This window comes from Akebia trifoliata, chromosome 1, assembly GCF_017979445.1.
Source record: "Akebia trifoliata isolate Shusen 1 chromosome 1, ASM1797944v1, whole genome shotgun sequence".
Taxonomy (NCBI): domain Eukaryota; kingdom Viridiplantae; phylum Streptophyta; class Magnoliopsida; order Ranunculales; family Lardizabalaceae; genus Akebia; species Akebia trifoliata.
The window spans coordinates 30103014-30126090 of record NC_141375.1 but is presented as its reverse complement, the minus strand read 5'-3'; the positions used below and the strand labels follow the sequence as shown (position 1 = coordinate 30126090).

At 35.7% G+C, this 23077-nt stretch overlaps 2 protein-coding genes across 3 annotated transcripts; both read right to left on the bottom strand.

Annotated features, from left to right (window-relative positions):
* Window positions 1-2764: 2764 nt before the first annotated feature.
* LOC147411626 (O-fucosyltransferase 2-like) lies at window positions 2765-10183 on the bottom strand. The gene is made up of 10 exons (XM_086450477.1): window positions 9481-10183; window positions 8773-8862; window positions 8585-8684; window positions 8428-8489; window positions 8199-8287; window positions 5964-6084; window positions 5668-5811; window positions 5177-5514; window positions 4806-5046; window positions 2765-3214 (listed from the first exon to the last, which is right to left on the bottom strand). Exons 1-10 carry the CDS (start codon window positions 10060-10062, stop codon window positions 2906-2908), a joined length of 2076 nt encoding a protein of 691 aa, XP_086306603.1. The 5' UTR covers window positions 10063-10183; the 3' UTR covers window positions 2765-2905.
* Window positions 10184-11561: 1378 nt separating this feature from the next.
* LOC147411625 (protein STRUBBELIG-RECEPTOR FAMILY 8-like) lies at window positions 11562-22167 on the bottom strand. Of its 2 annotated transcripts, XM_086450465.1 has the most exons (17): window positions 22007-22156; window positions 21742-21910; window positions 21373-21505; window positions 21184-21255; window positions 21012-21077; window positions 20853-20924; window positions 20685-20756; window positions 17759-17830; window positions 17596-17661; window positions 17456-17521; window positions 17039-17355; window positions 15368-15627; window positions 13946-14217; window positions 13727-13862; window positions 12771-12910; window positions 12501-12657; window positions 11562-12116 (listed from the first exon to the last, which is right to left on the bottom strand). In XM_086450465.1, the coding sequence occupies exons 2-17, from the start codon at window positions 21866-21868 to the stop codon at window positions 11964-11966; spliced, it is 2181 nt and encodes a 726-aa protein (XP_086306591.1). In that variant the 5' UTR covers window positions 21869-21910; window positions 22007-22156; the 3' UTR covers window positions 11562-11963. The 2 variants fall into 2 exon arrangements, with proteins under 2 accessions (XP_086306591.1, XP_086306583.1); XM_086450457.1 differs by having other exon boundaries at window positions 21742-22167.
* Between the last annotated feature and the right edge of the window lie 910 nt (window positions 22168-23077).

The following is a 23077-nucleotide window of genomic DNA, read 5'->3' as shown; positions in this document are numbered from 1 at the left end:
GTAGAAGTAGCTTCATCAATGGGTGATAAACTTAGAGAAAAGTCAATTTAGATGATTTAGGCATATTCTACGAAGATCGATTATAATATATTGTGTAAATGTCTTGTATTCCGTTGGTGGTACATTTGTAGGAGACGTAACCCTTGGCCCAAATTTTTTAGGGTTACGAAAAAGATAATTTTATAATATTTTTTTAGGATTTTCTATTTTGTGAGATAGATGTGTTTTAGCAACTCTCAATTTTATATAAATAAAGATCTTTAAAATTGTAAAACTTGAGAGAAGATAGGAATTGTTTTTTATCTAATTAGTGGACGTAGGCACACAACTGAACTATGTAAATCCTTGTGTTTTGTGTGTCTTTTGTTCTTTTTGTTATTTCAATTCTTTCACAAAACCCTACTTAAAAGAAATATTCAAATTGGATATTGTAAAGGAATGAGAAAAGTAAACCAAAAGAGCTTGAATGGAGATAATGAAATCAAATATGAACTCACTCCAAATAACAAAGGAGTTGGCTTTGGATGGAGTGGAATGGAGGAGCATGATTCATTGAGTCAATTCGAAATACATGAAATAAGAACTTGTTGTTGTTATGTTGAAAGCGTCAGGATGCTACCCAAACAAATTAAATATAAAAAACAAATTATAGGATGATAGAAGACTAATTATGCCTTGTGGAGTTGAATGTTGGACAGTCAAGAAAGAGTATGTGCATACACAAAGTGTAAGAGGAATATTGAAGGATATGTGAGTGGAAAAACTATAAAAATAAATAAAATGACTGTTTAAAAAAAATTTGTAGGAAAAATCCAAACGGATGATGATCTAAAAAAAATGTTAATTCAAGATAGAATGGTCATATGTAACAAAAGTTGATTAGAGCCCCAACTAGAAAGAATGTATAAGATGATGATTGTCGGAAGATAAAAATGAATGTTGATTGAGAAATCAAGAGCAGATTGAATTAAATGTACTAGAATTAAGAGAAAACATAACTTTAGACAAAATTGAATGGAGGACAAAGAAGTAAGTTACCCCACCCCATATTTTCGAGATAGAACTTTGAAACCCGTCGAGTTGCCATCCAACTAGTGCAAATGAAGTAATGTGCCTACATCCTCGTGAAGGGCTTTTCTTTGTGCAATGTCCGATTTCATCGTCATCACCGAAGTCTTATCTTAAAAGATTTAAGTTTATAATTGATTCCAATTTTTATTCCTACATTCCAAAATCTGTTCATAATCACGTCTTTTATATTAGAAGTATGCAAAGGATCATGGTATACATGTGGCAAAGAATGAGGAAGTGACTCCCACCATTCAATTTGTGTCATCTAAGAATATTTTGAGGTACAATTCGCCCAAATTGCATTTTGAGTGTTCTTTTGTTGTTGGCTTGCACACACATTTCCCAACCAGTCACATGTGCCCGAGAGCATCCTTTGTATAATCTGGTGGGTAAGAAAAGTCGATAATATGACTCGCCAGATATTCCATGATGTGACAAGTTCGGAGGCTTAGATATGTACAATTTGGGATACATGATTACACTTCCCCATTAAAAAAAAAAGTGTATCCTAAGGGAGCCATGTTTCTCGAAGCGTGCAGATTTACGATTCCTGAACTTGTCCATGTCAGGGAGTCCATTGATTATGCCACCTGATGAGTCATATCATCAGTACTTGCTAAGAATTTGTTGGATCCAACAATTTGGTGTGAGTTGGGCCATTAAAAATACATTCAAAAAGGCCAAGTGTTATAATTTAGTGGGCGGATTGACCTTAAGCGTTTGTGTGCCTACCCCTTTGGTCAACTTAGACACTAAAAATAGATCTGATTGATGACTTTTAGATGTTGATTTGATAAACCAAGAAAACGTAAAACCAATGGCAAGAAATCAACAATAATAATAATAAATTTCTTGAATCCAACATCTGAGAAGTGATCATGAGTGATGTTGATTTTTTGGTGAGTAGATCCTCAAAGAGGTAGTGGGTCAAACATTCAATAAATTGGTAGGTAAAATATAAATTTCAATAAATATTTGATTCTCTTTTTTTAGTTCCACCCGACACTTTTGCGACATGTTAATCAAAACATTATTAAATTATTTTTACTATTTTAATATATTCAGGAAAAACGAAAAAGAGGGCGGGATCAAGGATAGTTCCATTATGTGTCACATTCATCAACCATTTTTACAGTTAACTTGATTCTATAGAAATCTAGGACCTGTTTGAAAGATAGAGTTGGACTCCAACTTCTAATCCCATTTTGTCATTTGCATCCTAAATTTTCAGGAGTGGTAAACTCTTAGAATCCCTAATTCTTGAATTAGAAAGCACCCAATCTCCTTAACCACACGAGCTGATCATCCGTACTCCCATAACCTTGCCTTCCAAACAGGTACTTAATGGTACTTTTTTTTATATCTGTTTTTATGTTTATTGGTTGCCGTCCTTGCAACGAACTTTAAAGTTTAAACGATAATTGTACCAAACTTAGAGAAATGATGGTTTCTTTTATCATTCAACACGATTTGTGGTCATACCTCATTTTCAAGCGGTCTAATCTTGTTTGTGCTACTAATTGCATTGCAACATTTTCTACTCAACTTTAAGAAAACTTTTTAATTTGATTTCAATTGAGAGTCTAATCACCAATGGTCATAAAATACACTTATTTGTTTGCCTTCAAGTCTTATAAATGCTGGATTTAGTCTTCTAGACAAATGGAAGAAAAGATATGCTAACAAGGGTTGGTATGTCCCACTTCCAGTGGATCCCACAACTAAATTCAAAAACAACTTGATTGAATGATTTCAGTCATCTCAACCCCAATGAAAATTAATCAATAATGAATGTTACAGATTTAATTGACGTATAAGTTGTAATGTAGACGTATTAATCTGAATTGCACATACACTCACGACATCTGGGGTGCCTGTATACACTTCTTGCAACAGGTCTCTCTTGAACCTGCTTACTCTCCTTGACCGCCTTTCTCACTCTCTGCTCGAACTCACTCCATTCTATCGTGGAATTCTTCAGGAAGATGCTTGCAAGACGGCGCTTGTTTGGTCTTATTGTTGGCATTTTCCCTCCACCAAAGTAAATACGATAACCTGTTACAAGTGATGACAACTGGCTACCGGAGTCTGTCATGGCAAATGCATCGGCAGCAGCACAGCCTATGAAGTCCAGTGCTGCTAACTGCAGAAGAAATCAAATCACTCGACTTCAACATCAATTTTATTTTATTTTATTTTTCTGTTCCTAAGCAAGCAAATGGTATTAATAGATGACAAATGGTACAAGAATAAACTGGAATACAAACGAAATTTGAAGAGAATACTCGGTTTAAACCTAGTTGTTTCATTATCAAAATGGTGAGAGGATTGTGATTTTCCCACTTTTCAATTTTGAGATGGGGAAGCTGAGATACAGCCATGAATCACTGTTGCAGACATGGGTTATAACCACAACCAAAAATGGCCAGGTGATAAAGAAGAAACTGAAGGATACACCTATCTCCAACTCTTTAAATCATTAAAGAGTTTTACCAATCAAGGGAAAGGGCAAAATATGAAACACTGGTTCACAATTAGGGTGGTTGAGACATTGGCCTCCACATTTTGGTAAATATTTGAGACAGCCCATGTTTTCAAACTGATGACATACCCCCTTGAACAGTCTACTCTGGAATACTAACAGAAAATTACCTAAACACCCGTGTCTTCAACCTCTAGCGAAAGCCCCTAGATTTTTCTCTTTCGTCGGATTTAACTTCTTGAGTGTAGTTTTCCACCTTTTTTTTCCCTGATGACGGGGGTGTCTGAACTTACATCCAACTAGGGGGACTGGAAGAGCCAGGGTTGGAGCCAAGGCATATGGGTCCCTCCCCCAGGCACGTGTAACGCCTGCACATCACACGCACCGGGTAAGTGAGGGGTTCGCCCTCATGGGTTTTTCACCCTTGTTTTCAACTTTAAGGTTTTATCTCCTTCAACCTTCAAACCTCAAGAACAAGATCAGATTTTGGGGAAGGAACTAAAAGATGACGGATTCTTGGGTGGAAAAATCAAGGATTTCTAAAAGTGATCTGTTGGGTTATGTCTTCTATTCTTGTATATGGAGAGTTGTCGTAGATTCAACCCGGATTTTTTTATGATCCGTTAATGACCCGCATAACCCATTTAATTGGATTTGGATCCTACCCATTTAACCTCTTTGTAACCCTAAGTATATAAAGGGTAAGAGATGAAACCCTAGAGGCAAAGAGAAATTTGTCACCCAGTTCTTCTTTGGTTAATATAGTGAAATCGCCATTTTTGCTCGTGGACGTAGGTTCGATGTTTTGACCGAACCACGTATATCTTGTCTTGTGAGATTCTTGTGTTCTTGTTGATTTATACTTCGAATCTTAAGGTTTTTTTTAACTTGATTGAAAGCAGCTGAAAACAAAGTTGACAATGAGAATGAATTGGTTCAAATAATTCATCCAAGAGGTTGAAGATCACTGATTTTTGGGAGAAGACTATAAAGTATTTTTGGCTAGAGGATGCAGACTTGATGAGGACATTTAGGTCGTTGTTCAAAAGTCTTCAGCGGAGACCACGGTGGGTGGGGTGTGGGGGAGGGAATGATCAGTTTGAGAACAGAGGGGTATGTGAAACATTCACCAAAATATGGGAGGAGCAAGTCTAAATCATCTTTACTATTGCTCTTAGCTGGGTATGAGGATCCCAATTGGGTAAATGTAGCTGTTGCAGAAACAAAACCATACTAAAAGAAAAGAAATAACCTGTGATGAGTAGTTCATAAATGGTTCGATTTCTGACGATGAAAGTAGGTTCTCTTTAGTAACCAAATTAGGATACAAGCTAGTCAAAGCTGCCAATCTAGACTTCCCTCCGTAGATATGTGCACCTGCCAGATATATGCGAGTCTTACGATTGAAACCAAGAGCGGATAGCATAAGTACCGCTTCTTCAGGTGTTAGTGGACATTTGCCTTCATCCCGCAGTGCCGCAGCAGAAGGTAACCTGCAAAGAATTAAATGATTTCCTTGGAAGATAAAAGCACAAGTACAAGATGTCAAAAAATAAAAATGAAGGAAAATATGGAAAATGGCTTTTATTATTTATGAGCTTTCTGGAATCACTAGTTGCATACTTAGTGGTCTTCTTGAGATGCGTCAGTGCAGGGAAATGGATTGTACGAAATGCTTCCAACTCTTCCCTTTCTTCTTCACCACCACCAAAATAACACATGGAATGAGCTGCCATGTCAATTTCAAACCTCAGGTGTAGAGCTAAATATCTGGATTTTTTTGCTGGACGATCTGCTTTTCCTTCCATATTAGATTCCAAAGAAAATGGACCAATCAGATAAGGATCCAATGGTCCCTGACGAGGAGTATGTTGTCGCATCCTCTGAATAAGCAAAGCACCAGTTTCTTGTATTTTGGGAATAAATCGCAATGCATGAAAGTTACATCTGCATCGGAGTCTCTAGATGAAGTCACTCAATTAGGAAGTGAAAATAGAAACAAAGATAAAACGAAGACAAACTGTGTAGAGGACAGAAACTAGAAAGCCAAAGAGTAACATCAGATAGAAACTGGCTTGTGATCAAAGGACCAAGTGATTGCCAGATCAATGTACCTGCAACTGAAATGGTATTGGGTCAAAGGCCAAGCGATTTCCAAATCCAACAAAATGGACAACTCTGTTTTGAAGTAGGATGGGAAGAACGTGTTTCAAATAAATACTTGGCTTGGACTCTTTGATGATGTCTACATCAGTAACCTGGCAAGAATTATACTAGTTAATGCCAACACGAATACAAGTTAAAATAAGACAGAACTAAATAAAAAAATACAAGTTAAAATATTTCTGGCAATTATTTTTCATAAATTACATGTGAGCCACAAAAGAAGGCATAGGAAGAAGATACTCACAACACTACCGATTGCCTCCAAATCTAACGACTGCAGTTCCACAGGAAGTTCCTTCACTATGCGGATATCAGGTTTCAAGTAGTTGATGAAATGGTCTTCTTGATAGATATCACTGAATTGGCTAACAAATTGTAGAATTTGATATTGTCACTTTTCTATCTCTAAAATGCAGACAAGAGATAAAACTAGCATAACATTAATAACTTGCTAACACAACTAATTCACCAAACAAAATCATTTCATGAAAAGATACCCAACAGTGTGAAATTAAAATAAGTCATACGGTTAAGATGATAAGTGTATTAGACCCATGTAACGTGTGGCCCATTGACCTCCACGATTTCAGTTTCCAAATTGCACAAGGATTCTATAAAATAATAGAATATCAATATTAATAGAATCCCAATATAATTAGAACTCTATATTCTTTAAAGATTAGTAGAAGACCTTGATGGATAGGAAACCTAATAAAAAAAATGATTCTAAGCCCTCAACCTTCATCTATAAAAGGGGATTGGCTAACTCATATTGAGCACGTTGACCACATAAAGATTTGTGGAAAAACATCAAAATAAGAGAAGTGATATCCATCAATCACTAACCCAACCAATCTACATAGAGAGAAGGGAAAATGTGAGCCTAGCAATAAAAGGGATCAAATTCGATTGAGATTTCGAAGGCTACGAGGAAAGTGGATTGAAGTACGTACCTCCAGACACATTGAATCAAAGATTAAATTGCGATGGCACAAGGTAAGTAACCATACCCTGTTTTGATTTAACATGAATATGTATGTTTGAGATATGTGTTGATTAGTTTCTATTGGGACAATGAAAGTCATATTAAATATTGAATGTTTAAATTTTACAACAAAGTGAAAAACTATTTAAAGTGTACCAATCCCTTAGCTGGAGTCATATTAATCCATCAAGGAAAAGATGGATTACAAGCATTTCTATTATTTGATCTAGGCTTAACACATCAACATGGAACTTCTTGGGTAGAAAAACAATATGTGTCACCAAACAGTGAAAATTACATAGATACACAAAGCTAAGAGTAAGTAGTCCACCTACTAACCTATATATCAATGACAAGAAGAACACATTGAGGCAAGGAACATCCAGAAAAACCCATGTCAAGAGTAATCAATGATTCAAACTTGAGCATAGAATCAATTCTTGTGGAAGTGTCTAAAACGATTATGCTAAGTGAACACAATTCACCAGCTTTTTTGGAAATTACACCTTTTGAGCCTACTCATTAGCAGACACATTGTACTTGATTCAGCAAAATAAAAATTATTGAATTAACATAAAAGATAACCAAGTATTAATGCAAATTTATGCAAAACATTTATGGTCAAGAATGTCCCTATAAAAAAATCCTTAATTTCACCATTTTTAATAAGGAGTATCCAATAACATTGTTCCATAATGTGAAAAAAAAAAAAAATTAGGCTCCAACCTCTAGCCAACTTCCTAATGTAGTCCATCATATTAACTTTCGCCAAGAGCACCTCCTCCACACACTACCCGCCCATTTCCTAGCATTCGATGAGCCACTTTCAACCTCCACAAGACCTTTCCTTATCCTTAAAATTTGAAAATTTTCCACTTCATTAGAATCCAGTAGGCATAAAGTACTGAAATATGTTTGAGATAGTTTGGTATATGCAAGCAAACAAGACCATTAACAGTACCAATAAGGAATGATTTGGTGGAAGTTGATGGCCCTAAAAGATTAAGATGAAGATCAAAACTGATATGGATGGACCATGGAGGTAGTAAGAAAAGATATAAAGGAACGTGCCTTGACTGAAGATACAGTTCAGGATGGAGTGACATGGAGAAATAGGATTCATGTTGCCAACCCTATTAATTGAGATAAGGTCTAGATGATGATGAGACAAACTACTTTTTATGAATGAGGTGATCAACTCAAACCTAGTCCATGTTTGAAGTACCTACTATCAATTATTAGTTACCATAACTAATGTAGTGCAATATTAGTCCAAAGGCATTACATTGGTCACAATCCAGTATAGTGGAACTTTAGCTTATTTTGGTGATCAAGATTTACAGTTTTCACAGATTCATTTCACTCTATAGAACCCATTAACATCATTGATAAAAGCCACATACTCAAGTATAGATATTAAAGAAAAAATAGAAGAATATCTCCAATCACAAAAATGAACATAAAGAAACAGATAAGAACTGAAGAGAATGTTACCTTACATCTTTCCAAACACTGCTAAACAAAAAATTTGGAACAACTAGCGTTGAATTAAGTAATCGAGCAACAGCAACAGCATTACAGACCTGTTACCAAGCATAATAACTCAACATTTGCAATAAGAATGATCTCAAGAATCACCCAACAAACTAAGTTGGGACTTAGGACAAGGTTGAAAATTTACACATTGTAAAATCAAGAAAGTTCTTTCAGAAGCATTACTTACAGCTACTCGTTGCTGATTTATGCCACCATTTGCGCTTACAAGAATGTATCCATTATTTCCTTCTACAATACAAAGTTTCACAAATAAAGCCATTTGGGGATCAACAAAAGTAAGACATAAGGTGCTATCTAAAACTAGGATGATTTAAGTGTGTTACCGCTAGGTTCCCAGTTGCGTTGGTCAGCACAAGGAGTCCAAGCGGAAGCAAGGATCAAGGGCTCCTCCCATAAATCTTTGGGCTCATGCTTTCCCTCTCCCTGATTGTCAACACGTCACAAAGAAATATTCAATCGTATTCTATGCATACTGAAACTTATGAGATTGAGCTTCATATCCAAAGCCTACCTCTGCTAACGCATGGGCAGCCAAAGCCAACATTCTAGCAAATATAACTCTTTGGGGCCTTTTCCCTCTAGCAAACTTTCTCCATTCTCTCTGAAATATAACGAAAATAAGAAGTAAATAATCACCTTATTAGTGCCCTCTCTAGTATGCAGCAATGTTCAAATTAATTTATAACATATGCAAATACAAAAGAAGCATCACTTCTATCAAACCCATTGAGTAAAAGAATCGCTTCTGTGTTTTTTTTATAAAGATGAGTACAATTTGGCAAGGTGAGATGTAATTATGAAAATGGTTTTCCATTCTACTACAATGGAGTTAAATGGATCATTCTGCCACTCAGTAATCTATGATATAAAAAGGGTATCCTTAAATGTTTCCAGCAATTTTACATCCATCCATTCGAGCTGAAATCTTTCTTCTGTTTCTGCCATCCAATTCAATCACAGATTCACAGTAGAGGCTCTTAAAGTTTATATTCTTATCGTCAATAACGCTTACTAGCTTACATAAACAGTAGGAACAATTCATTGTAAGTAATTTTAAACCTTTAATTCTAATTCCTAAGTCATTTACTTAATAGGCCAAGAATTGTAGTCATGTATTGTTCTTCCACTTAGTTGAAGAATCGAAACTAATATAAGTGGTGACTATGAGAAAGATAGGATTTTTTAAATCCAAATATAATTAAATAAACATAATTCGTACCCGAACCGATGAAGAATTCCCATCTGAGAATCCGTCCTTGGAACGGAGACCAAAATCTTGAAGCCTCCAAAGCATCCACCAATTCATCAAGAAAAAGACCGCAACTAACCCAATTACAGCCACAAAACTCCTTATTCGATTCCTTCGATACCACACTCTTCCTGCCTTCCTCTTCCCCCAATTTTGCTGCAACAACATCTGCTGTTGTTTCTGCTTCGATAAAAACCGAAAGAAATCGAAACCAAGCCATGGATTCGAACTCGAATTCAAAGGAGAAGAAGATCTTCGAGAGTTAGAGAATCTGGAAGGGAAGAGTGATCCGTGGTTCGATCCGAAACCGAAATCTCGGAACGAAGCGGGACTTCTTGGTGAACCTTGTCTGCTTCTTGGAGTGGTAGAGTGGGATCTCGCGTGGAAAGAACTTGACCAAGCGTTGCTGCTCTCGGATCGATCTGGAACCCTAATTTGTGGAATATTAGGTAACCGAGAAGCTTCTCCTTCTTCTTTTTGTAATTCATCTTGGTCTGGTCTGTCACGAGCTTCAACCAACATGTCTGAGATGTCAGTGGCGACAGACGCCATGGTTGAGCTTCTCGAGCTCTTTTAGTTTCAGTTAAATGAGAGAGACGGAAGCGCAACTGAATTTTGTAATTAATGCGAAATACAAGGGTGGACTGTCGGAGATCGCACAGTAACTGAATTCTTTTTGTCTTAAAATATTTTTAGACGAAAAACGCGTTAGGCGATGATTTGTCACTTTATCTATGTGGAACGACAATCTATTTGTTTGCCACGAATCTAGAGGATGTTAATCTTATGTCCGAGACCAAAATGTCGAAATGCGTCACGGATCGAATACTCAATGGATTATATCCGGATCAAAGCGGGTCAATTAGAATCAATCTGATAAGGATCGGATCAGATACAGAACCCATCTGATAAGCATTGGATCGAACTCTTATCAGAGCTCAATATTAGGATCCATACCTTGTCCATAACAGTTGGATCAAACCCGATCTGATATACAAGATCTAAGTAAATTTATATATAAAATGAAATTGCAATTTAATTGATGTACTTATCACATTTTATCTGATTGGGGTTGATCCAAAATGAATCCAATATGTAATCAAATCAAAATGTATCTGATTGGATCCTCATTGGAATCTAAATCCTTGATCCAGATTCACATTTATTAAAATAGAATGGATTTTGGATCTGATCCGATTGATTGACAGCCCTAGTAGGAACCACGGTACGCCCCATCAATAGCATGAGTTAATTTTTCTTCCTTTCTAAAAGAAAATTGTTGTCAGCAGTGTTCCCATGGTTTTAAACTCGTTTTGACGTCTCGTCTCATCCATGACTGAGACCGAATGGATGAGTTTTCTGAAATGTTTTAGGGACAGTGTCCCCACGGTTTTAAACTCGTTTTGACGTCTTGTCTGATCCATAAACGAGACCGAATCATCCCAAACGAGTTTTATGATATGTTTGAGTAGTTTCATTCATCCGATACGTTTGACTTGTCTATCCATTTTGTTGGTGGACGATACCAAATCACATAGGACGAGTAGTCTCAGACGAAATTTAAAACCATGTTCCTTGAATGTCAAATGGCGCTTAACATATATATATACATGATTCTTCAACTCATAAATATAGGATTAAAAGTTTTAGAATTACCTGGTTTTTAATAAAGATGATCTCCTTTTAGTCACAGAGATTGAGGAGATCATCCTCACCAAAAATCAGCCCAATCCGTAAATTTTAGTTCACATAGGACAAAACACGTTTTAGTTTTAGATATATGAGTATATATATGTCACTTGTATTTTGCATTCTACTAATCTAGCAAAACTTTCCCACGTGACCGACTCGTCTTAATCAGGCGACCGTTTAGCTCTTAGTGAAAGAAACGTGTTTTGTTCCCATTTGATTCTGCATATTTAGCGTGGGCAGGAAACAGATCACACGCAGTATAAGTGAACGAGATGGTGTGGGCCCCACCAAACCCAAAGCATTACCATTTGATGGGTCTCCTCTTATATCGAACCTGACACACACCAACCCGTTCGAGATTAGGAGTTAGGAACAAAATTTTCACTACTGGAATGCGTACCCTATAAGAGTCGTGCTGGAGTAACATTGAAATATTACATCGATTCTGACGTTCTGATCTGGCATTGGATGCTTTTCATCTTGATACAAGTTCAAAGCATCTATGGTTATATGTGCCTCACCACATCAGAATGTCATTTTAATGTTACTTCAGCATTATCCTTCCTTCCTCTGTAAATACATACATAGTTACGTACACTTTTCTATGGAAGCTTGTCACAGATGTTGTTATGGAACATAATAACTACAATGATCCAGATCTGATCTTCAATCCTCCTCCTCTCATGTCCTTATTTTGCATTCTCTTACACAAAATTGCAAATGGCGTAAGTATGAAGACCCCACCATAGAGCTCAGAGACCTTACAGCGATATGTCGACCGCTTCATGATCCGGAACCCTGTAAAAGTACCCAGAATCATCGCTTCCACGCCTTTTAACTATGCTTGCCCTTTGCATTAATCGGACCAATGCTTGCACAACTTCTGACATAGGAGGCCGAAACTCTGGCTCCGGCTACATAAACCCATCAACACAATCAGATTAGACATTTTAATTTTAGTATATGAGAAGTATCTCAAGAACTCTAGTCGTAAATATAAGACTTAACCACACAAATAATAAGATGAACTTTTACGTAGGCCTTACATAGTAGGGTGATGGACTAAACCTTCAATACTAAATTGAACTGCCATTGTTCAAAATATGTAATGTAACACTTGCCACATCATGTATGTCTACCAGAAACAGCTGGAGCATATATGCTCATGTACAAATAGTAGAAATAAGTAGTACAAGAAGATGGATGGAATCTCATTTAAAGAAAATCAATAACAAATTTTCAGATTTAAGGTGCTGAAAAACAAAAAAATTCTTTATAAGCATTGGCAAAATATATACCTGAACGCATAGGGCAATGATGTCAGCAAAACGAGAAAGAGACTTTGCAGGGTACATTCCATTTAGTGTGGGATCTACCATTTTAGCTAAGGAATCAATATCATGAAGCTGGGGAGTAGCCCATCGGACGAGGGACTGTTCTGATCTTATCCTTGAACTGGAGGGAGGTGGGAATAAAAGAGAAACAGACAGAGAAAGTAACATTAAGACACAGAAGGATTAAATCAATGCAAACAAGAGATTGAGATTATAAGGCAATGATGGGCTAACCTGTCCAGTGGTTTCCGACCCGTTAACATCTCTAACATCACAACTCCAAAGCTGTACACATCACTCTTTACAGTGTAAATTCCAGACATGGCAAATTCGGGAGCACTATAACCAAATGAACCAACCATCTGAGTCGAAACCTGTCAATCACGAATTGGAGCACAAAGAGTAATGAATACAGCAAAAACTATATGGGGAAGTCCTGGGTAATATAAACAAAACTTGTCTCATCATCATCATCACCAAAGACTTATCCCAAATTTTGGGGTCTGCTGACCAAATTATGTTCTCTGTCATGATTTCAAAACTCGTTTTGACATCTTGTCCATGAACGAGACAAACCACTTGATTAGGTTTACAATAATTTATTTACATGTATGTAAATTATAATTTTTAATATAATAAGATAGATTAGAAGATGTTTAGTCATAAAATCATGTTTTATTTATATAATAAATATTTAAAATCTAAAAAAATGAATTTATTTAATCAAAATCTACAAAATCCCAGTTGACTCGGCCAAGTTTTACTGTCTCGGCTCGTCCAAGTCATCTTGTTTATCTCACGAGATGGTGTGAAAGCTGAGACACAGTGCATATCCATCTCGTTGCTTAACAATACCGAGATGACTCGGGCAAATCATGTTGGACAAGATTTAAAACCATGTCCTCTAGTTAATTGTCTAGAGCCGTACTTGTCTACTAGAACCCAAATATATCATTTGCTGGGAACACAAATTCAGCAGGCTATATAAAAAAATTCATATCATTAGAGTGATCCTAAACCTCTGGTATTTTGATTTTCCACCTAACAATTTACCTCATAACCATCTATGAATTTGGTCAGAAATTTAGGATCGCTCAGCGGATGCGATCTCATATCACACTTCACACCTATTCAGTGATGAGTACATGCGAGTCAACCAAATCAACATGGTGGCATGAAGGCACATTTACCTGCCGTTCAGTGCTTGGTGTTAGTGCAGCTAGTCCACAGTCTGACAAGTGGGGGTTAAGCTCCTCATCAAGTAAAATGTTTGCCGACTTGAAGTTTCTATGTACAACAGAAGGCAAGCACACTTCATGCAAATACCTGAACAGAGAGAGCCAACCTTTACACAGGAATTATCAGAGCAAAAATCAAATTAGGCATTATGCACACCATAACAAACTTACTCTAGAGCCCTAGCAGTGCCAAGTGCTACCCGAACACGAGCATTCCATGTTAGCTTCATGCTACTATCTTCAGAAAAATGCAACATGTCGTGCAGAGTTCCACCTTCAATATACTCGTAAACCAGGAGGCGCTGCCCATGCTCAGCACAATAACCTACCAGTGTAACAATATTTGGGTGCCGCAAGCGTGAAATATTTGAAACAGCTTCAAGAAAATTATCGTCCTCCTGTAATGAAAGTGCTGCACTGTCGATCTTCTTAACAGCCAGAATCTGTAGATAACACGACACTGACCAGTTATTTATTACAGTTATATATACATACATAATGATGATAATCCAGGATAAAGAACACTATATGGACAAAGTAAAGAGAAACTGAATAAGTAACCTAGCTTATCTTATATCTCACAAATCTGACCACTAGATTAGATGGATCTAAAACCATGAAGAAGCAAGAAAGAATGAGGTGGACAGGGAAGCATGGAAACAGCAACAGACACCTTCCTGAATTCTTTTTTGGTTGGTAATCTGAATCCAACAGGTCATGCCCAATCTGAAGATTAGAGCTCTGTCCAGTTGTGAAATGGCACAAACACCAATCCCCAAGTTGGCATATTAAATAAACTCACGCAATAAGCATTCCAGGAGAACCAACTTGATTGAGATTAGAGCTATAGAAACCATTGTTTACATTTCCAGTAAGGGAAGCTAGAAAACCAATTCATAGTATTTAGCTCCCATGTATATCATCTTGGTTAAAATGTATGCCAACACATCAACTTGGCAACTTCAAAAACATTGATATAGAAGAAACATAATCAACTGTTCTAGAAAAAAAAATAGCAAACACAGGTGAGAGACCGGGGAAGTGTTAGAAAGCATGAGAAGAAAATTTTAAATGTTTCTTTTCAAGTGTTATCATCCTTCCCGTGTTTGCCTCCCCAAGAAACCCAAAAAAAAATGTTCCTTTGAGTTTCACAGAAACTTGCCTTCCAATTGGAAACCAGTTTCCGAGAAACTATTCTTCAACCGATTTTAGAGGATGGTAAAATATAGTAAGAAATGATGTTTACGGGAACATTTTCAACCTGTTTCCATGAAGGATGAAGGACCTACTATGGCCAAGGGTATTAATTGCATTGCAGTGATTTTTAATGGCTGAAAAAGCTGGAATTCATTTTACTTTGTTGGCCTTAGCAAGAACATCCTTGGCCATAGCACATCCCTTTCCATAACAATGAAAAATGGTTTAATGGAAATGGAGCTGATCTCTTTATCGTCAAATATTGTTTGTCATATTCCTTTTCTGTTAAAGAGGTTTGCCTGCAATTTATTCCAGGAATGGAATACATGTTTTGAAGAAAATGGTGATTTTATCGGGCTCAGTCCAAGAACATCAAGGAATGAAAATCTTTATCACCTTTCCATTAGGATACTCTGCTCGGTAAACACGACCAAGCGAACCTTCACCAACAAGAGATTCCTGACTAAAGCTGTTTGTTGCCGTTTGAAGTGAAGCAATAGTGTAGGAAGAAGCAGTTATGGGGGTTTTTGGTCTCCTTCCTGAACCGTTTTTCCCATATACCCTCTCATCCATCATTTTTTCTGCAGGTGGGGGCCTTAGATCTGTTACGGAAGCAATACTTTTGATCCTTTGCTCTTGCATCTCTGAGTTGACAACTACAAAAAACGGTAGAATCATATGTAAAATGCCAGGATACTTGAAATGGGAACCTTTGTCATCCATGAATCACAAATTCATAAATAAATTGTACAATTTAGGGGCATAATGATGTGCAAGGTAATTATGAAGGTGAAAACTAGCCTGGTAAAATCTATGGGTTTAGCAAGAAACAAAACAAAAAAATGGTGCAACAAAGAAAACAAAGATAGCACAGGACACACAGAATTTACATGCTTTGACAGTGTGCCTACTCCACAGTTGAGATTTGAATCCAATCACTATATTCTTGAGAAACATTACAGCCCAAAGGATCTCTAGCCACCACACTGTAAACAGGCTAAAACTTTTTCTCTATTTTAAACCCCAATCCCCTACCCCAAGAGAGCCCAAATAAGAAATGTCTAAAATACCCCTATTCGGTCAGGTTGGCTTTCAAATCAGGGCATGGATTGAATCACATATAATCGGCCCCTGCCCATCAGAAGGTGCAACCAAAATAGTTCCCACATTAATCTGTAGAATACGAGGCAATTATAACAAGAATGTAATAGACCTGGGTTCAATACCCGCCATCACCGAGTTGCTAACCTCATTAATAACACGCTTATCAATATATAAAAATGCAGGTACCGATATTTATGAATCAATAAACTAAATATAATTTATATCTGAGACTGAGAGGTTGAAATTCGTTGTTCAAAATATATAATTTGTTGAGGTTTATCATCTTCAATGAACCTGCCAACTATACTGTGGCATGACTGGAGGTTCATCCTCTAAATTGTTCACTCGATGAGCCATCTCTTGAGGGGCATAACCTAAAAATGAACATTTGGACTCTTCTAACAACCATTTGTTTGAAATTGTTTCCCGAACATTAGTCTTATTTTCCTAGAATCCAAGTTTAAGCTCCTGATCAGAAAGTTAAGAACCTCCAATTAGTCGTTCTTTTCTTTTTTTCTTGATGTGCTCAATGTTCTGTTGTGGCAAAACAACTAGATGGGCAAACTAGTGAATTGGTGGGGCAACTACCTTAGGAGGCTAGGATTCCTTGACGATGAGATCGTGGACAACAAATATGTCAAACTGTGCAGCAATGACATAGCAGATACAAGTATTTTGGCCATGTCAACTTGAAATGTATATGCATGTTAACATGTCCTGACACTTCACACACACACACACACACACACACATTTATGTTCATTAAGTTAATGATATTTCACATAATCATATTTCTAGTATGTGGGATCTCAAACTAATTTTAGCAGGGAAAAATGTCAAATGTGTTTGTAATTGAATTAACAGTAAAAAAAAAACCTACCCCTTCAGAATGTAAGATAAAAAAACAAGGGAATATACAAGAAGAAAATTAAGATTATGACAAACTGAATTGAGTAAAACTACCTTTTTCGTCACCAACCGAAAGAGCTCCTAAAGAACGTCTTGAGCTACTTCCCTTCTTATGTTTATCCTTTGAAAACTTTCGAAGGCAAAAAACAAAAGCAAGCATTGCACACAGCATCACCAATATTGAACCGAGAACTACGCCTATTATAGGGACTACTGCCAACCCTTTTTTATTTTGACGATCAGAACTTGAACCTCCCTGGGTAGTGTTTGTATGTGGTCCAGTATGATTATTATGGGATGTACCAAGAGGAGGTGAGACATATGGAGGCGGAGGAGGAGCAGGTCCATTGTCAAATGAATTTCCATCATATCTGTTGTATGGTACCATTAAGTAAAGAAAAATGTACAAGCTGAATATATGTAGACAAAAAAAAATAAGGAATACTTGATAGTGCCATGTTTACAGCTTACTTAAGGTTTGGGATTGAATGGAACTCCTGCGGAATCCAGCCATTGAAATGGTTTTGTGCAATATTTCTGTGGAAATTTAGGATGTCAAGTTGACATAAAGAGGTGGAAACTAAAACTTTGACAAAAATGAAGGAACTTACAGATCAGTTAAAGGCAGATCAGCAAGAGCATTAACTGAACCTGTTAATTGATTGTTTTGCAAATAGCTGCCAGAAATTAATAAATTGTGAATACTTACAAACACAGCACACACAAGAATGCAAGAAATTCACTAAAAATATATTACAAACAAAACATACTCACAGGCTAGAAAGGTTTGACAAGTAGCTAATGGAATATGGGAGATCTCCAGAGAAGTTGTTGAAAGACAGATCCCTGCTTTCAAGAAAAAATATCAAATGCCACACATAATATTCAAGAGCTCTGAAAACTAGATGAGCAGTCACACAATGATGAGGCTCTTTTTCATGCACCTTCGCAAACAAGTAATCTTTACCAGGGAGTATATATGGCTATTTTAAAAGAATTGCTCCAGCAAAGCTTCCCATACTTTCGGATTAGGGTATAAAGCCTTTTTTTAATGTCAGAAATATGTGTATATGTATCTCATATTCATGGCCTCCAAATGATTTGTTTCCTCATATTGTTAAATAATTTTTCTTAAAGAAATGTATCACCAATCAAATGCCCTAAAGCCAACCGATCTTGGAACAAGTGAATAACTGATTTTTTCCAAGTTGATTTATGTGTATTGGATAAAGTATTCCCTGTAGTTAAATCTGTCTTAACCGTGTAGAGCTATGTATAAGTACGTGCTTCAATGTACAGGACAACTGAGTTTCTTACTCCTTGTATGGTACCCCTTATTAAGGATACTTCATTTTCACCCAACCGTAGGTACACCAAAAGAGTTGGTAGAGGACCAACTGAACCTTCAGAAACTGTTTCATTTTTCTACATTTCTATTTTTTATATAAATATAAGATCTATTACCTAAAAAAGAGAGGAGAACAGGACGAGAAGACGACCCCCCCCCCCCCCCCCCCAAAACAACACAAACACACAAATGTATTTGGAGAATCAAATGCCGTGATCTAATAATGAACCATTCTGATTAGTTGAAAAAACCACACCAAAAAAAAAAAAAAACAGACACACAATACACAATACAGAATACGCCCAAAACCCCAATGCTATGATCTCGTTGTGAATGGTAACATGAATATTGTAAGGACAATATCATATTTTCATTACTTCTTTATGTCCTTTTATACATTTTCGTTTTGCTTATTTACTTACTAATCTTTATTGAGTCATGTAAGGGAAACTATGGTCCATCAATATTTCAGTGCCCGGTTCTTCTCCTTCTCTCTTTTTCTTCATCTTCTTCTAGTTTATCTCTTTTAAAACCATAAGTCTACACCAAACACATTTATTAAAACCCTAAATTCTTCTTAAAGTTTCCACTTGGTATTAGAATACGCAAATCACACCAAGGACTGAGAGAGATTTTGACAACTGTTGACATCAGCAAGCCGTACGACTGACTAGAGCAAACATAAGATCATGTTAGTCCAGTAAATTTGAATATTGTTATGATTTCCTCTCGGGTTTCTGACTATGTGTTCACTCTCAGGGTATTTTGAGAAGAAAGTACTACTTTTTAAATGTAAACAACCTTTATTAGGTTAGTTGATGCCTTTTGAGGGCTAGTCGAAGCTGATTTGTGTAGATCGGTAATAATAGTATACATTTAATGGTGTTTGGGACACAATTCCTTGACTTCTACAATGTGTAGAGTTGTTTTTTTTTTCCTATTATGGTGGTGATTTATCAAAACATTAATCACTAGTAATAATGCAGAAGTTAATCCTTCACATCTGAATCATTCTAGGACCGTTGGTGTGGGAAATGTCTCACCTGACCAATATTTATTTTCTCTAATGACTATGTTATGCGTCCTTTATTTTCTTCTGAGACTATTGCAGTCAAATGAGTTTGGTGATCTATCTATAACATAAACAAAATGGAAAATAAATTGTTTGATTAGGAACAAATATTAAATTTCAATTTTGGTATCTGTTTCGGTTAGCTTGGAAATTAATACATTTTTTTGTCAATGATGGAAATGTTGTGGAAGTGATGAAAATATTAAGGAAATTTATAATTAAACTACGGAAAATGATAAAGTAGGCGTTAAAAAGCATCATTGAGTCATCAAAATACAATAAACAACCATATGGAGTACGGAAATGAAGATCAACAATGTTCCGCTATCTATATGCACAAGTATTTGAGAGCACGATGATGGAAAACAATAGTACTCTACATGGATATGAAAATAATAATGTCGCATTAACTACATAGTACATACTCAGTAAAATATTTGCTTAAATGGAGAAACTATTGAGTACTTCATTTATGTGTTATTATATTTTCTATTTTTGAATATGCATAAATAAATAAATTATGCATCTAACTAATTAAAATATGGATGATCGTGTGCATGCTTATATGAACATACTTAAATACATCAACATGAGAAGATATAGATATTTGAATAATCATAATCATTTATACATATAAATGAATATTATGTGCACATATTTTATTAGTAAACATTATTATTATAAGTAATTTATAATTTTATTATTATTTATTGTTGAATATTTCGTTCAAATAGAATATTTTCATTTTGAAGTTTACTACTCATCAAAATATTTTCACCTAAAATTTGATTATTTGGGCCAAAACTTGATATTCACCAAAATACTTTGTGCCGGTTGGAATATTAACAAAAAGAAACTATTGCTTAGTTTCATGTCAAACCTTGTGGAAATGAAAATATTTCGGTATATTTCATGGAAATATGTTGAAATTTAACACTGATTGGGGAAAATTTTGGGAAATTCATGCAGATTTTCCTTTCTAACTAGAAGGAGACACAAACCCAATATTTTCCCCAAAGACCAGAATGCCATACTTGAATAGTATCACATTGAGCATGTCAATTGTAATACCATCAGTCTAACTTAGAAAGGAGCCACCACAATCATTAGGTTATGTCGATCAGCTAAGATATATAGGGCAGAACTTGACCTAAGAGTCATTCAGTAATGTGATTTTGTAGTCCAAGGTTATAATCAGCATGTTTCAGAATCAATGAATTAAATTGGAATAACAAAACCAAAAGAAAAGAAAGACTAAGTGTTCAATCATAAGATCTTACAAGGTCAAAAGATGCACAAGATTCTTGAAAACATCTCCAATCGACTGGGAAAGAGAGTTGTGACTAACATTCCTACAATCAAGGATTTAAAGTTAAACCATTTAGTAGGATCTACAAAATCAATCCAAGTGTACAATTCTTCAATAGCACTCAAGATAAGCCACTTACAAATAATTGAGCGAAACCATGTTAGAAATTGAATAAGGAAGATCCCCACTTAAGTTGTTGCTTGCAAGATTTCTGCATTGTAAAATGGAGAATCATTTGCAGTTTTACGATGAACAGCTCATAAGCAAATTAAATAACAATTAAAGAGATTAAACATACAAGCTTGTAAGGTTCGGTGGTAATTGATACGTAATTGAATCGTGAATGTTGTTGTCGCTTAAATCCCTAACAAGTAGAAAAGAAAAATAACGAAGAACAATCAAATTTGTGAAAAATTTATAATCTCGATTTGCTGAACACATGAAAGCAAATAGAATGTGAGCTTGTTTACAGTGTTCTCAACCACAAGAGGTTCGCCATCAAGTATCCCATGGTCCCACTGAGTCCCAACCCAGGAACCTTGCTGTTGCAGAAGCAGAATCAAATTTCAAATAGAAAAAAATTATGTATTAAAGATATAAAAAAATGTAAACGATTAGATTCAAATAAAATGAAATTCTTCCAAAAATATGTAAAATACATCGAAACGACGACGGATCCCTCACAAGTAATCCCCTTCCATGATTCGCCACATGGATCCCCGCCACTCGATTTCCATCCCGTTAGTTGAGGAGGACTGTTTAATGAGCTATATATAACCTGTAGAGCTTGAACTACAAACCAACAAAAAAAACAGCTAAATCACATAAAAGGATCAAAAGAGTAAATTTGATGCTCAAGGTCTAGATATACAAAGTTGACCTAAACTGAAAACTCTCACTGAAATCTGAACCAAAACTTTGAGACTTTAACTAAGAAATGTCATCAATCTTTCGGATCGAACACAATTAATATAATCAATTGGACCTAGAGAGAACTAAAAAAACTGATCTTTCGTTGAAGAAATTACCGTCGGATGGATCGGTTGAAGCGAGAACGAAAGGCGAAGTGAGTAGAATCGCTATTGCGACATAGGCAACAGTGAAAGTGGCGAACAAAGGAGGTATATAAAGTGAGCTTGGTGTGTTCTGCGCCATTGTTACTTTCAGAGTTAAAGCTCTATGGTTTCAACAGGTACTCTAGATCGCCATAAAAATGCAGAGGAGAAGATAAGACTGAGACCTTGCACTTCTCCGGTTCTCACCATTAAATGGGAGAAAAGAAGAGATTCAAACCTTATAGAGATGAAGAGAGAGATGTCGGCATGATAAGGAAACAGCAATAAAAGACAGAAAATCAAACAGAGAAGAAAAGAAAGTTCGAAGTTGACAAGCAAAGAATGGGACCTCGTCTCCCATCTCCTCTCTCTCTCCTCCTTGAACATGAACTCCTGGACTCGTGAAAAGGAGGAGCATTTAACGTAGCGGGATGAAGATACTAAGATGCCCATTAAAAGGGTATCTATTTTCGAGAAAGCCATTGTGATTTACATTCATGAGTTAGGGTTAGTGGTAGGCAGATTGGAGGTAGGGGTACAACTTTTATTAAGATATTCCGACCTGCATGGTTGGTAAATTTTTGTCTTCTTTAGTTGTGGGAGTTGGTACTCCTTTGTCCTTTTTATTACTTTTTTTTATAAAAAAACTACTTAAAAAGACCCGAAAGAGAGATTTTGTTCTAAGTAATCGGTGATCTCATAATAGTCTATTTACTAAATTTTTCTTTTCTTACCTGGTCACCTCATCTCACATGTATAATGTCTTTAAAATATTCAAATTATTATTTTCTCATTTTTTTTTACGTATTTAGATTTTTCAACTATGATTGTGATTATTTTTTATCATATTAATTATTTTTAACAATCTTCAATCATGAATAATGAGTAAAAAATGATATTCTCTTACTTTCGAGCATTTAGAAGATTTTTTTTATTTCAATATTTTATTAAAAAATAAAATTTAAATTTTAAATTTTAAAATTTATAATGATTACATTGAAATTTTTTATTTGTAATTATGATTTATGCATTTTGTGTATTTCAAGAAAATTTATTAAGTATCAAAATTGAAAAAACAAAGGAAAAAAAATCTAATTCACATTATAGCGTCGAGTTCACCATTTTTATTGTCTAGTTCAACATTTAATTATTTAATGTCAAACTCACTACGTAATGTCGACTTCAACACTTTTTAATTCTTTAATTCACCATTTAATTATTGTGGAATTTGATAGTTTTTTTCTTATAAAAATATTGTCAAACTTGATAATAATTAAATGTTGAATTCGACTTAAAATGCATACAAATG

What these genes read in the sequence shown, in the direction of transcription:
- LOC147411626 (XM_086450477.1), bottom strand. Translation starts at nt 10,062, where the DNA reads ATGGCGTCTGTCGCCACTGACATCTCAGACATGTTGGTTGAAGCTCGT. An exon ending in GGAATTCTTCATCGGTTCGG is followed by an intron (nt 8,863 to 9,480) that starts GTACGAATTATG and finishes GTTATATTTCAG; the next exon opens with AGAGAATGGAGAAAGTTTGC. An exon ending in ACGCAACTGGGAACCTAGCG is followed by an intron (nt 8,490 to 8,584) that starts GTAACACACTTA and finishes TTTGTATTGTAG; the next exon opens with AAGGAAATAATGGATACATT.
- LOC147411625 (XM_086450457.1), bottom strand. Translation starts at nt 21,868, where the DNA reads ATGGCGCAGAACACACCAAGCTCACTTTATATACCTCCTTTGTTCGCC. An exon ending in GATCTGCCTTTAACTGATCT is followed by an intron (nt 17,522 to 17,595) that starts GTAAGTTCCTTC and finishes AAATTTCCACAG; the next exon opens with AAATATTGCACAAAACCATT. An exon ending in GGCACTGCTAGGGCTCTAGA is followed by an intron (nt 13,863 to 13,945) that starts GTAAGTTTGTTA and finishes CTCTCTGTTCAG; the next exon opens with GTATTTGCATGAAGTGTGCT.